This window comes from Caretta caretta, chromosome 1, assembly GCF_965140235.1.
Source record: "Caretta caretta isolate rCarCar2 chromosome 1, rCarCar1.hap1, whole genome shotgun sequence".
Classification (NCBI taxonomy): domain Eukaryota; kingdom Metazoa; phylum Chordata; order Testudines; family Cheloniidae; genus Caretta; species Caretta caretta.
Genome location: NC_134206.1, coordinates 222,960,957 through 222,974,112, shown reverse-complemented (window position 1 = coordinate 222,974,112; position 13,156 = coordinate 222,960,957). Strand labels below are relative to the sequence as shown.

Genomic DNA, 13,156 nt, shown 5'->3' with positions numbered 1-13,156 from the left:
CAGGTGTTGGTGGCACCTTGCTTTCTCCTGCTCTCTGCCTGTGTGGCTCTCCTACCACACAACAGTTTAGTCCCGAGGACAGATATGCTTTAGTCTAATTTACATCAGTGGACTCAAGATAGGAATATCTGGGTGAGATTTAATAACCTGTGATATACAGGAGGCCAGACTAGATGATCTAATGGTCCCTTCAGGCCTTAATCCCTGTAGAATCTATGAGAATGCTGCAGCCGTCATTCTCAGAGCATGGGGTAGGGATGCTGCACAACCTATTGGGGCTTGTCTAGCCAGGTGAGGAGGTGTGGTTAAGCTCTCACTCACCCACACAGCTGCTAGTGCCCAGAGGCCAATGTGGGTGGGTTACAGTTAGAACTCACAGTGTATCTTTTATAAAGCTGCTGTAGGCGGTGCTTCTGTGCCCGCTCCCCCTAGTAAAACTGATTGGAGAATGAACACATTTATCTGTGAATAATTTATATGACATATGAAGGAAAAAAATTGTTGAACAAATTCTTTTGGGGAAAAAAATGCTGGCAAACTAGGGGTTTTGTTGTGTCTTGATTTAACTTTCCTTAAAACTCAGACTCTGGTTGGAACTGCATTTATAGTAGTCCGAGGCCTGTTAATACTGTCTTCTAAACTAGATCATTTATCTGCCTGCCTACAAACCTAGCATAAACCAAAGGGAAAGGTTTTCTGTTAATCATGGAACTGCAAGTGCTGATTTTTGTTTATAGCTATTTAAGGTTTGAGCTCAAAGTAGTGCAGATTTCCTTGTGTGGGGAGATTTGCTTTTAGTTAATAAAGGAAAGCATGTGCTCTACTAGAAGTTAAGGTCAAGGTTTTATAAAATGAGTGATTATATTTAGCCTCCTAAATTAGTATGTAGCCACCCAAATAAATGCTCTGATAAGTAGCCGGTAGTTCCCACTAATTTCAATAGGAGTTACTGGGTGCTGAGCACTTTGGAAAAATGAGGCCAATGATGTAAGTTCCTAAATATGAATTTAGAAGCCCAACTTTAGGCACCCATTTTTTAAGATTTTGGTCACGACTTCCACCATGTTTACTAATGCTAACTTGTATCAGTAGAAATTCTGTCACCCACCTAACGTTAATAAATACAGAGATAAAAAGACACTCTCCCTCTGGGCCCCCAGTGCATCTCTTTTGTTGATGTCTCACTACTTAGAGTGTAAGCTGCTCCAAGCACAGACAGTCTATTCGTTGACATTTTAAAGCATGTGGGGCACAGTATCAGGTTTTAACCAATAATAATGCATTCTAGAGCTGATAAGAAACTGGTTCCCCCACCCACCGCCCCCCCGAAAATTCTGAGTTTGTGGAGAAAAGTTAAAACCCAACATATTTTGGCCACAATCCAATACATTTTGATTCTGAAATGGTGCCTCCTGGGAGTTGTAGTTCAGGTACCTCATGTTCCCATTCTCCTCTTTAGGCTGGGCTCCTTGGTCAACTACATCTTCCGTAATGCATCAAGACCTCCCTTCTTGGTTAGGGGAGGTGGCGCTCCTGGTATTTCAGTTTGCGGTCAAAATATTTTGATTTTTGCTTGAAAACAGAAAATGTTTCCATTTGGGGCATTTGATTTTTCAATGAAAAATTGTAATTTTCCTCAGAAAGAGACTTTTGGCAAAAAAAAAGTTCATGTAAACAAAAAACCCATTTTCCATTGAAAAACTTTTGCCATGGAAATTCTTTAAACAGCCCTTGAGAATTCACTTTGTTCACTAGTTTTGAATTCTATCTAAAACAGTGGTTGACTTCATTTGTAGCAACTATGTAGATTTATAGACCGGTGGTGCTTTTTCTCTTGTATGAGAGTATAGTTCTTTTCTCTTTCAGTATTTCTTCCAATGTCTTACTAGAAACTAGATGGCTTATTAGACAGTAATTTTCAGGATCACTGTCCTTTTTTGTTTTGTTTTTTGTTGGAAGATTGGTACCCTATTTGCTGATAATCAGACATTTATAGGGGCAGATTCTGCTCCAAAATAGAATTGTTTTCTGATGACAGCAGCTGAGACTGTGAGTTGCAGCAAGGATGAGGAAAGCTCCTTGTACTTCCAGCTACAGTCTTTTGTGTCAGCTGTGAGCAATGCTAGCAATGGGTTAGTTCCAACAGCGCTCTTTTGTGGCAGATACAAAACAGTGATTGAGAGAGATTACACATCAATACTTTCAAGGACAAATTATTCACCTACAAGAATAATTCATTTTCCTCTTTATTAAAACTGTGTTACTACTTTTCAGATTTCAAATGCTGAAAATATTCCACTAATTTTCCTAGCTGGGGGGAGAGAGAATCTTCTAGCATAGTATATAGTAATGTTAGTAAGTGAGCCTCCCAAAGATTTGCAGTTTGTTTGGGCTCATGCCAAATTCTATGAGAATTATCCTGATCTGCTCTATCTGTGCAATGGATCTGAGATTTGGGGCTGCTTCCAGGAACTGGTGAAGGTCTAGGGTAGAGCTATTCATGTAATGAAAAAAGTAGTCATAATTATTCAATGGGGGAAAATGCCAACATTTGAAACTGAGGGCTTGTCTACCCTTGAAATGTGTACACTTCAGTGTAGGCACCACCTAGGCCAACAGGAGGGGTTTCCCCTATAGGCGCTGACTCCATGGGTGCTCCAGGGCTGGAGCACCCACACAAAAAAATTAGCAGCTGCTTAGCACCCACTTGCAGCCAGCTCCTCCCCCACAGCCCCCCAGCGCCTCCCACTGGCTGGCAGCCCCACTGATTAACTCCTCCCCCTCCCTTCCAGCACCTTCTGCCTGCCACAATCAGCTGTTTCGCAGCATGCAGGAGGCTCTGGGAGGAAGGGGGAGGAGTGAGGACAGGGCACCTCAGGGGAGGGTGGAACTTGGTGAGAAGAGGCAGGGAAGAGACAGAGTGGGGGTGGGAAGAGGTGGGCAGGGTTGGGGACTTGGGAGAAGGGGTGGGGTGGGGGTGGGGCCTTGGGCAGAGCAGGGGTGGGATGAGGTGGAGGCTTGGGGGAAGGGGGCAGGTGGGTGGCGGGACCGGGGGCAGAGCGAGGGGTTGAGCAACTCCTGGGCACGGAGGATGCCGGCGTCTATGCTTTCCCCATTGGCGTAAGTAATACACCTTCCCAAGAGCCAGTAGCTAGGTTGATGGAAGAATTCTTCCATCAGCCTAGCACTGTCTACACTGGTTTCAATACGCCACTTGGGTGTGGATTTTTCATACCCTGCCCAACATAGTTCAGCCAACCTAATTTTCTAGTGTAGACTAGGCCTAATATTATTCACAGTGGCTTTATTGAACCAGTGCTACTGCACAGGTTCTTATTTTTTCTGAACTGGTTTGATCCATCATCAAGACAATTTCTGCATCAGCCTTGGTCTACACTTGAAAGTTATATTGGAACAGCTATGTTGGTTCAGGGTGTGAAAAACCACACCCCTGAAAGATGTAGCTCTGCTAACATAAATCCCAGCATAGGTGCAGCTATATCAATGGAAGAGTGTTTCTGTAGCTAATATTGTTTGGGCAGGGGGTGTTCCTGCACCAATCGAAAAATCCCCTATGCTACGGGGCTATGCCGACGTAGCTATGCTGGTCTAGTCTCCGTAGTGCGCACATACCCTAAGACTCTTACCAGAAGACGCAGCTCTTGAAATTTGATGCAAACTGCCCCATTGAAGTCGGTGGAATGATTCGCCTGAGTTTAGGCTTTGTAGGATTAGGACCATCCCTTGAAACCTGGTAAAAGAGGGCTAGCCCCTTTTATCCACTAGATGGCAGTATAGTTCAATCTACTGGTAGAACTCAGTCTTAGAGCGGTTGCTTGCTATTTTGCTAATTTCCATTCTGGCAGGTGAGAAAACCCACAAGACCCTCCATTCTGGAAACTATCCTCAGACTAAGTTAACATCTGAAGGCATACTTATTTCATTGTAGCCTGTGCCATAAAAAGAGAGTATCAGGGCTCAGGTTGTTTTTTGTTTTTGTTTTTCTCTTGCTGGGAACCTGGGTATAGAAAATGGAAAGGTCTGAGATTCACTGGCACTGGGGAACCCCTGAAATGGATTGGGTGGGATATGCTCACTTGATGCTAATGAACAGTCTCCAGAGCAAGACAAAATATACCCCAAAGGTTCAATCAAAAGAGCCTCGGGGAAGAATCATTCCTGATGCTGCGTTTGGCAACCAGCTTAACCTTGTGCTCATAGCAGCCTTTGCCACAGGTGACAAGATTTTAATATCAATCTGGTGTGAAATGCTCCTTTTTAGCCGTGCAATTTGATTGGATGCCAGTTTCTCCTCCCCAGAGTATTCCTAAAGATAGAGATGGGGTGGAAATTAAATAATGTAATGATCTTGGTATTTTCCAGATTAGTGATGAGTAGAGCTGAGCAAATGCAACCAAAAAAGCAATTGTGAATATTTTTCACAAATGAGACTTCCCAATTCACTTTGCTGGTCCCCAGGACCCTTTTAATTCTCAAACCTTCAGGGGAATAATTGTTGTTTGCAGGAATATCTGTTGGAAGCAAAAGTATCTTGAATACTAGCATAAATAAATATTTGCACAAGTATTATCACCAGAAGTGCACTTGTGGACATTTCAAAAGGTCTTTTTGTTATTTGCACAATAGATTAGTCAGACAATCAGAATGCTTACAAATAATTCATGAACGGGAAGAGGAAATCCCCTTGCTTTTAAAGCCTAAAGCATCCAATCAAGAAACCCAATGCCATGTGGTTTTTGTGACCAATGATCCAGCACAAAGAACAAATGCTTACTGCAACACGTGATGATAAACACAATGTTGCCCTTAGCATAGACAGAGACATACTTAAAAATATCAGGTTTCAGAGTAGCAGCCGTGTTAGTCTGTATTCGCAAAAAGAACAGGCGGACTTGTGGCACCTTAGAGACTAACACATTGTAGCTGTAGCTCACGAAAGCTTATGCTCAGATAAATTGGTTAGTCTCTAAGGTGCCACAAGTACTCCTGTTCTTTTTACTTGAAAATGTGTTAACAGGGTTAACTACAATCCACAGAGCAATCCATAGGTTCTACTGTGTTAACGCAAATTGCTTGTTGAACAGTTGTGAATAACATATTTCAATAATAAAAAAGGACAGTATGAACTATAAATTGGAACTGTTTTAAATTTTTTGATGGAAAAAGTGTCCCCTCAGAAAACGTTTCATTTAAGTTGAAATTTTCCAGGTGAAATGTTGATTTAAATAATTTTTAATTTTTTTCCAATTGCAAAATTCAAAACAAACAAAAAATAATTTACATCTGACAATAAAAAACAACCCTCAACATTTTTTTTTAACTTAAAATATTTTGTTTTTGGGAAACAAGAATTTCAGTTTTATTTATACATTCCCCATTTCCCCATTGTTTAATTTTCTAGTTTGGATTTTTTGTTTCCCCCCTTCCCTTTCTCTCCCTTTTTATGTTCCCCCTTTTCCCCCATTGGAATGGGGAAAACCCCACTTTTCATATATTTTTACATTTTTCTACCTCAAAACACTGGAAATCAGTAAGTATGTGTGCAAAATTGTGGAAAAAAAATTACTCTTTCTCACTTGCTTATGACTTTGCCAACTACTTCCAGGTAGAAAAATATGTTTAAAAAAAAAAAGTGTGAAAAGTAGGGGTTTCCCCACTCTAGTGGAAAAAAGAGGGGAATATTAAAAAAGGGAGAGGTCAGGGGTTGAGGACGGATGGACAGAAGCCCAAAATAGAAAATCAAAATTGTTTTTGTTTTCAGAAACTGAAATGAAATGAAATGACATTTGAAATCAAAACAAAAAACATTCATTTTGTTTCAGCATATCGAAATGAAATAAAAATGTTAATTTCAAAATGTTATACCATTTAGAAAAATCCCATGGAAAACCTGACATTTCCATTGGAAAATTTGGAAACTGGCGCTGGTGGGGGGAAGGTTCCCAATTTTTTTTATAAGGGAATGATTTGGGTTTTCTGACCAGCTTTAACGTAAATTGTTCACTGCAGATTTGTTCAGATCTGACAACAAACTGTAACTCCGAAGTCTCCAAGAATAGGTGAGAGAAATGGACACAAATCAGACGTCAAGAATTATAACATTCAAAAACCAGTCGGAGAACACTTCAATCTCTTTGATCACTCGATTACAGACCTAAAAGTTGCAATTCTTCAACAAAAAAACTTCAAAAACAGACTCCAATGAGAGAGTGCTGAATTGGAATTAATTTGCAAACTGGATACAGTTAACTTAGGCTTGAATAAAGACTGGGAGTGGATGTGTCATTACACAAAGTAAAACTATTTCCCCATGTTTATTTCCCCCCACACACAAACACACTGTTCCTCACACGTTCTTCAGAGTAGCAGCCATGTTAGTCTGTATCTGTAAAAAGAAAAGGAGTGTTTGTGGCACCTTAGAGACTAACAAATTTATTTGAGCATAAGCTTTCGTGAGCTACAGCTCACTTCCTCTGATGCATTCAGTGGAAAATACAGTGGGGAGATTTATATACACAGAGAACATGAAACAATGGATGTTACCATACACACTGTAACGAGAGTGATCAGGTAAGGTGAGCTATTACCAGCAGGAGAGTGGGGGGGGGGGGAGCCTTTTGTAATGATAATCAAGGTGGGCCATTTCCAGCTCACCTTACCTGATATAAATCTCCCCACTGTATTTTCCACTGCATGCATCCAATGAAGTGAGCTGTAGCTCACAAAAGCCTATGCTCAGATAAATTTGTTAGTCTCTAAGGTGCCACAAGTACTCCTTTCCTTACTTTTCAGTAACTCTCTGCCCATAGCTACACTAGGAAGATGCATTAGGTTGGAAAATTAGGGTTAACTAACATGATGATAAACATGACTTAGCATCTAGAATAGATAAGAACAAGTAGCATGTTTTAAAACATGCTAGTCTATCATGGTTAACACATTTTTTAACGTGACTGTCTGTATCCCTGCTAAGGGCAAAGTTGTGCTTAGCTTTGTGTTAGTTAAAGCATGTTCGTTAATGTGTTCCAACAGGATGCACTTTCCCAGTGTAAACAAAGCCTCTGAGGGCATTTTTCTCCCTTTCCTACTTTACTACCCTGGCTTACGGAGAGGTGGAATGAGAGAATCTGAGGTTCCATGGGCAGGGGGAAAGTGCAGGACAGAGCAGATCACAGTTAAACACAAATAAAGTGGCTGAGGGCATTTTTCTCCCTTTCCTACTTTACTACCCTGGCTTACGGAGAGGTGGAATGAGAGAATCTGAGGTTCCATGGGCAGGGGGAAAGTGCAGGACAGAGCAGATCACAGTTAAACACAAATAAAGTGGCTGATAGGACTGAGGAACCTTAAACATTTTGAAGCCTAAAATGTTCTTTTTAATTTTTAAAAATGCTTTGAGAAATCTTGTACCAAGAATGGGACATCTAAACAATTACAATGCCAAACGGTTTGTGTTTCTTGCACATCCCCAAACAGCTGGAACCTTCATCAACTAGTTAGCCACATAAATAATGAGGATGTGAGATGGTGTGAACAGCAGCTACTCTCCTTACAGTCCTCTGACCTTTCTTGAGGTTACCTCCCCATGCAGCCATGCCCACGCTACCTTAAACTGAGAGACTGTTAGATCTCCTGTGCTAAACAGGAGAAGGCATCTATTGGATGCAAGACTTCCACGGGAAATGTGACTGTTTACAGACAGAAGTGGTGACAAGGCGGTATGTGGCATTTTTCTTTCAGTCATTACAGACCTGTGACCCAGCATGGTGTTGGGGCACTGGGCTGCCAGCGTCAGGATGGAAGTTAAAAACTGAGCTTCTGATCATGTGGTTTTGGAGGCAAAATTATTAATATTCCTGAATCCCTAATTCCCTGCCTATGGTTTCAACTGGATAAGGAATTTGTCACTCCCTGCCTTTAACAGTCTACACAATTATTTCATAGTTGCTGCTTTTCTTCCCAGCGATGGCTGCATGTTAGTACTGGGAAAAATGACACTTATCCGTGTTGTCAGGGGTAGATTGTGATTAGCTCTGTATGAGTGTGTGAAGGGCTAAGGAGCCAAGGAGCAAATGCACCAATCTTCCCTTCATTAACCCCTTCACCAGTCCCAGGTTTTGTGCCCAAGGAGGTTAGCTTGAATCATAGAATATCAGGGTTGGAAGGGACCTCAGGAGGTCATCTAATCTAACCCCCTGCTCAAAGCAGGACCAATTCCCAATTTTTGGCCCACATTCCTAAATGGCCCTCTCAAGGACTGAACTCCCAACCCTGGGTTTAGCAGGCCAATGCTCAAACCATTGAGCTATTGGTCATACTCAAGCCTAGTGCTGACAGTGGTGCTAAGTTCCACAGAAGAGCTGGGAAGTGGAGGGGTAAGAGTGGGGCCACAAACACAGTCTTCCTATGTGCCACCAGGAGCTCACTTTGAAATGAGGGAAGGAGAGCAAATGCTGCACCTTTTCAAAGGGCATAACTGGGATCTCATCTGGCCTATTCTCCCTCTGTGCTACTGGAGGTATGGAGATTGAGTCTGAAGCAATGCCTCTAGGACATCACACTGGGGAAGGGTACCTCTGCCCGCACCTGACCTCCATGGGCTTGGACTTACATTGCATAATAGTGCCCTTGAAAGACCATAGAGCACTTTGGGCTGTATGTGGTTATAAGGCCCTCTGTAACGTAAAATGCTTTGCATTAATATTCTGGGTTAGTTGTTATACAAAATGTAAGTGCCAAGAAGTGTGTCAGATTCAGGCTACATAAAACCTTGCGTATGAGCTAAACACGTTACTGAGTGAGTAGCTGTCTCCGGAACTGCTAGGCATCGTCTATTTAAAAGAACAAAACAAAACTGAAAAATCCCTATTCTGGGGCCAACATACACTACAAAAGTAACATGTGATTTTGAAAACTGAGAGTAGGTCACTACCTAGTCTTGAAAACAGCTTTCAGAAAGTTTTTTAACTGTGTCTTGTCTTGGCAAAATTATAGAAAGGATAAATTGAACTGTACTAGTTGAAACTGCTGTTTTGAAAACCACGCTATTTTTTGTCATTGGGATTCTCAAACTTTTTCATACCGTGAACCACATTATGTGGGATATGTTCCTCCCTATTGCCAATATCTCAGCTTCTTTTTCCCTCTGCTGCACTGACTTTATTACAGGACTCTCAAGTATATTATTCATCATTTCTGTTCCACTGGTATGGACGATAATATATTAAGTGTACGTGGCCATTCCCATCCATTGCAAACTGAAAGAGAAAACATGGCTTATTTCGCCTCCCTTATATTCAGGAAAATATTCTTTCTTCCAGTCATTTTTCTCAGGTACATACTCAGGCGGCTAACCTGAGTAGTTATCTGTGTTGCCCCAGCCACTCTGCTAGTGCATGTCTATCTACCCATGCTGGGGAGCACCTTCTCAGCTGTTGTGTAGACATACCCCATGTGATCAGCCAGCTCTCTGTGGACTTCTAATGGTCCATGGACCACAGTTTCAGAACCTGTGTTTAGTACTGAATAGATGGGGCCAGTGCTGACCCTTTGAGCAGATGCCAAGTTCTAGGACCTTGTGTGGAAGTGCAGAGATATTCTGCTGACTCACCCTGGCAGTCAGACTAGATGGGTCTCATTTCCAATTCAGACATATGAAGGATGCAGAAGTGATTATTTCACTTTGACAGTTAAAAGTGAGCAGGTGAGTTTTGAGATTTTGGGCCTTGGTGGGGGGAAATATTCTGTATTCCAATAGGCCATAAACCAAAACCAGATTTTAGCAAAACCAAACCCATGCTGGTTTTTGCCTGACTCCGTAGTTGTGGGCATCTCCATTGTGGAAAGTCTGTGATAAATTTAAGAAAATTCAGAGAAAAGTAACAGAAATAGCTGAAGGGTCTGGAAGGACTGATGTCTCAGGAAAGAGATTAAAAGAACAAATTTGGCCAAATGTGTGTGTATTTGAAGAGGAAGACGCTTAGTAGTATATAAAAGTGGAGGGCTATAAATACAAATAATGGGATAAAGTTAAGACAGGAAAAAATAGGCTGAATATAATGAGACATTCCCCAATCATAAAATCTATTAGTCTGTGGAATACCCTCTCAAGGGAGCTGTTCCTTGGGTCATTAATCTGCAGTTGGCAGAGCACTGGCAAATACTCCCAGCATCTGCAAGGCACCAACCTAATCAGTTTGCTTTATCAGAGCTACAGATGGCCTGAGCTGTGCTCTTTTCTTGTGGTCATGGTCAGTTTCACTGGATACTGTTTCTTCTGTGGGTTTCTTTTCAGTGTTTGTCCTTTGACTGCTAATCAGCCTTAACTCTACTTCTGGCTTCTTCCTGGTGCGATCATCTTCTAGCTTGTTATGCTTGGGATACCTAGTGCTTGTGAATCGCTCACTGCAAGCTTCCCCTCCGCTCGTCATAGTAACCACATTCTTTTTTTCTTTATCCTTCTTCACCCTATCCCATGTTTAGTCTTTCTCATCAGTTCCTCAGTAAGTTCTCTTCTGGTCTATTCTATTTTACTGCCCCGGTTTCTCTCAGCAACTTCCGCCAACGTCCAGTCCCTTCCACCTTTTCCTCCAGAGTGGAGAAGAGGTTGCATTTCATGCATCTCTGGCTTTGTTTAGGATAGGCTTGTCTCCTTTGCTATTGCATCTGCATTTTCTCATGTTTGTTTTCCTTCAGTGTGCTTGCAATTTATACTAGCAGATATTAAGGGGTCAAACTGCTGATTAAAATGTGTGTGGGGTTTTTATTTTTAGGTACGACATGAAAACAAATGCGTTGTTCCTGAGAAGTGCCCATGTTTCCACAATGGAAGAGAATACGCTAAAGGAGAGACAGTGAACAAAGACTGTAACACTTGGTGAGCTATTTGCATTGTATTTTAAGTCTGCAGTAATGACTGACGATTTTTAAAATGATGTTTTCTTTCCCCCGCCACTTACTGAAGAAAGTGGGGATAGGAAAGAGGATGCATTAAAACGTTGGACTAATAGCAGTGAAAAGTGCTTGGTGTGCTCTTGACCAGCACTGCATGATCACATCTGGTTAGGTCCAGAGTATGATTATTCATAGATTCATGGCTAGGGGCAGCAGTATGGCCTAAAGGATAGAACACTGGATCGGGACTCAGGAGAACTAGGTTACATAAGAAGAAAGGAAGATAAGAAAGGCCATACTGTATCAGACTAAAGGTCCATCTAGCCCACTATGCTGTCTTCCGACAGTGACCAATGCCAGGTGCCCCAGAGGTAATGAACAGAACAGGTAATTATCAAGTGATCCATTCCCTGTTGGCCATTCCCGGCTTCTGGCAAACAGAGGCGAGGGACACCATCCCTGCCCATCCTGGCTAACAGCCATTGATGGACCTATCCTCCAGGAACTTATCTAGTTCTTTTTTGAACCCTGTTATAGTCTTGGGATGTCCTTTCTTTTGGATTGTTGTTCCTGTCTGCACCAGCTAATGGACAGATGTACCATAAGTTAGGGACAGGCCTTATGTACATAAAAATATGAGAACATAAGGTTCTATTTTTTGCTTTGCCATTGGCCAACTGGGTGACCTTGGGCAAGTCACATAACCTCTCTGTTCCTCAGTTTCCCCATATGTAAAATGGGGATAATGATACTTAACCATCATTTGTAAAACACTGTGACACCTACTGGGGGAAAGTGCTGTAGAAGAGATAGATGTTATTGTTTGTTATTATTACAGATTCATAGGTTTTAAGACTGGGAGGGACCATTATGATAATCTATTCTGACCTCATGTACAATACAGGCCATAGATCCTCACCCATTATTGTGATACCCTAAGGCCTTGCTGTGTCTCCTCAAGCTTCCTCTGTAAGAAGTATTATACATCTGTGTAATAACTGTGTGCGTCATATACATAAGATATGTTTTATGTCATATACAACTATTGTAGACGGGTAACATGCAGTTTTGTACAGTAGACTATCTGCTCCTCCCTTCACCTAGCATGAAGGCGGTCAGTATCATTATTCCTGGACTAAATGTGTCCTGTTCCTCCCAGGTGGGTAGTCTATATAGGGTTAGGTTCTACGGCTGCCATAAGCTAATGGCGTTGCTCTATTGACTCAAGTAGCAGAAGTCTGTGCTCTGGTGCACAGAGGTTCTAAGTTCAATTCCTGTAGCTTGGTTGTGGTGGGGAGAGTTCCAGCTGCAGCACCAGAAGTGCTGTGTTTGCCCCTTGCTCCTCCCCTTATGCCAAGCACAGTTACCCACTTTGCTTCTCCTCACCCTGGCAGGAGAGATACCATGACCACGAAGGTGGTTTTCCCAGGGCGAGGCTCACCCATTGCACTGCGGGTGTGCTGACTCCTGCGGTTTCCCCAAATGCGGGAAACTCGACTGCATAATTTGTCATAAGAGGCTTGATTTTTAAAAGTGGTGAGGTCCCAGCTGTTCCTGTTGAGGTTATTGGGAGCTTCTGGCTGCTTGGCACTTTTGAAAATCAGGCTGCTTATTTAGGTGCCTTATTATGGATTTAGGAGCCTCACTTTAGGCTCCTAGTGTTGCAAATCCTGGCCCTGAGTGAGCAGTGCACACCTGCTGCTGTAGCAGAAGTAGGCTGGGGGCAGTTTGTATCGGTGTGCTGCTAATGAGAAACTCTGGCCCCGTGTGCCTGAGCTCTAACAGTACAATGAGAGCTACAACTACTGCCAGCCTGTTCTTAGGTGGTGTCAGTAGCATGATCAGTGGTGTCAAGGCTCTAGTCTTTGCCTGTGGTCTGCCATTTCGGCAGGCTGAATATAGATTTATACTGGATATAAATATATACGTTCCCATGCAGCTCTACCAGCGTATTTCACTCCTCGCCCAGAGCATTGCTTGTTGTTCCAGCCTTATTACATCCGCACGCCCCCCCCCCCCCGCCCTCAGATCAGCTGACATGCTTACATTCGGACCGACAGCATCCCCTTGCTATTCCAGTCCTGAGGGCTTCCGGATACTGCTATGCCATGGCACTGGTAATAGCAATATTTCCTAACTCTTACGCAGAACTTTTCATCTGTACATCTCAGCCCACACAACCTTGACCTACGGCATCCTCTGCTATTCTAGTGGTAGGCCTTGTCTGCACTCAAACGTGCAC

The 13,156-nt window shown here is 42.5% G+C and overlaps 1 protein-coding gene and 1 pseudogene across 1 annotated transcript in view; both read left to right on the top strand.

Annotated features, from left to right (window-relative positions):
• VWF (von Willebrand factor) overlaps nt 1-13,156 on the top strand; it is a 234,618-nt gene that overhangs the window by 73,151 nt on the left and 148,311 nt on the right. The window contains exon 19 of the mRNA XM_048823921.2: nt 10,794-10,897. Coding sequence (XP_048679878.2) covers nt 10,794-10,897 — 104 coding nt within the window. The remainder of the gene's footprint in view (nt 1-10,793; nt 10,898-13,156) is intronic.
• Nucleotides 12,293-12,437, top strand: LOC125630718 (U1 spliceosomal RNA; annotated as a pseudogene).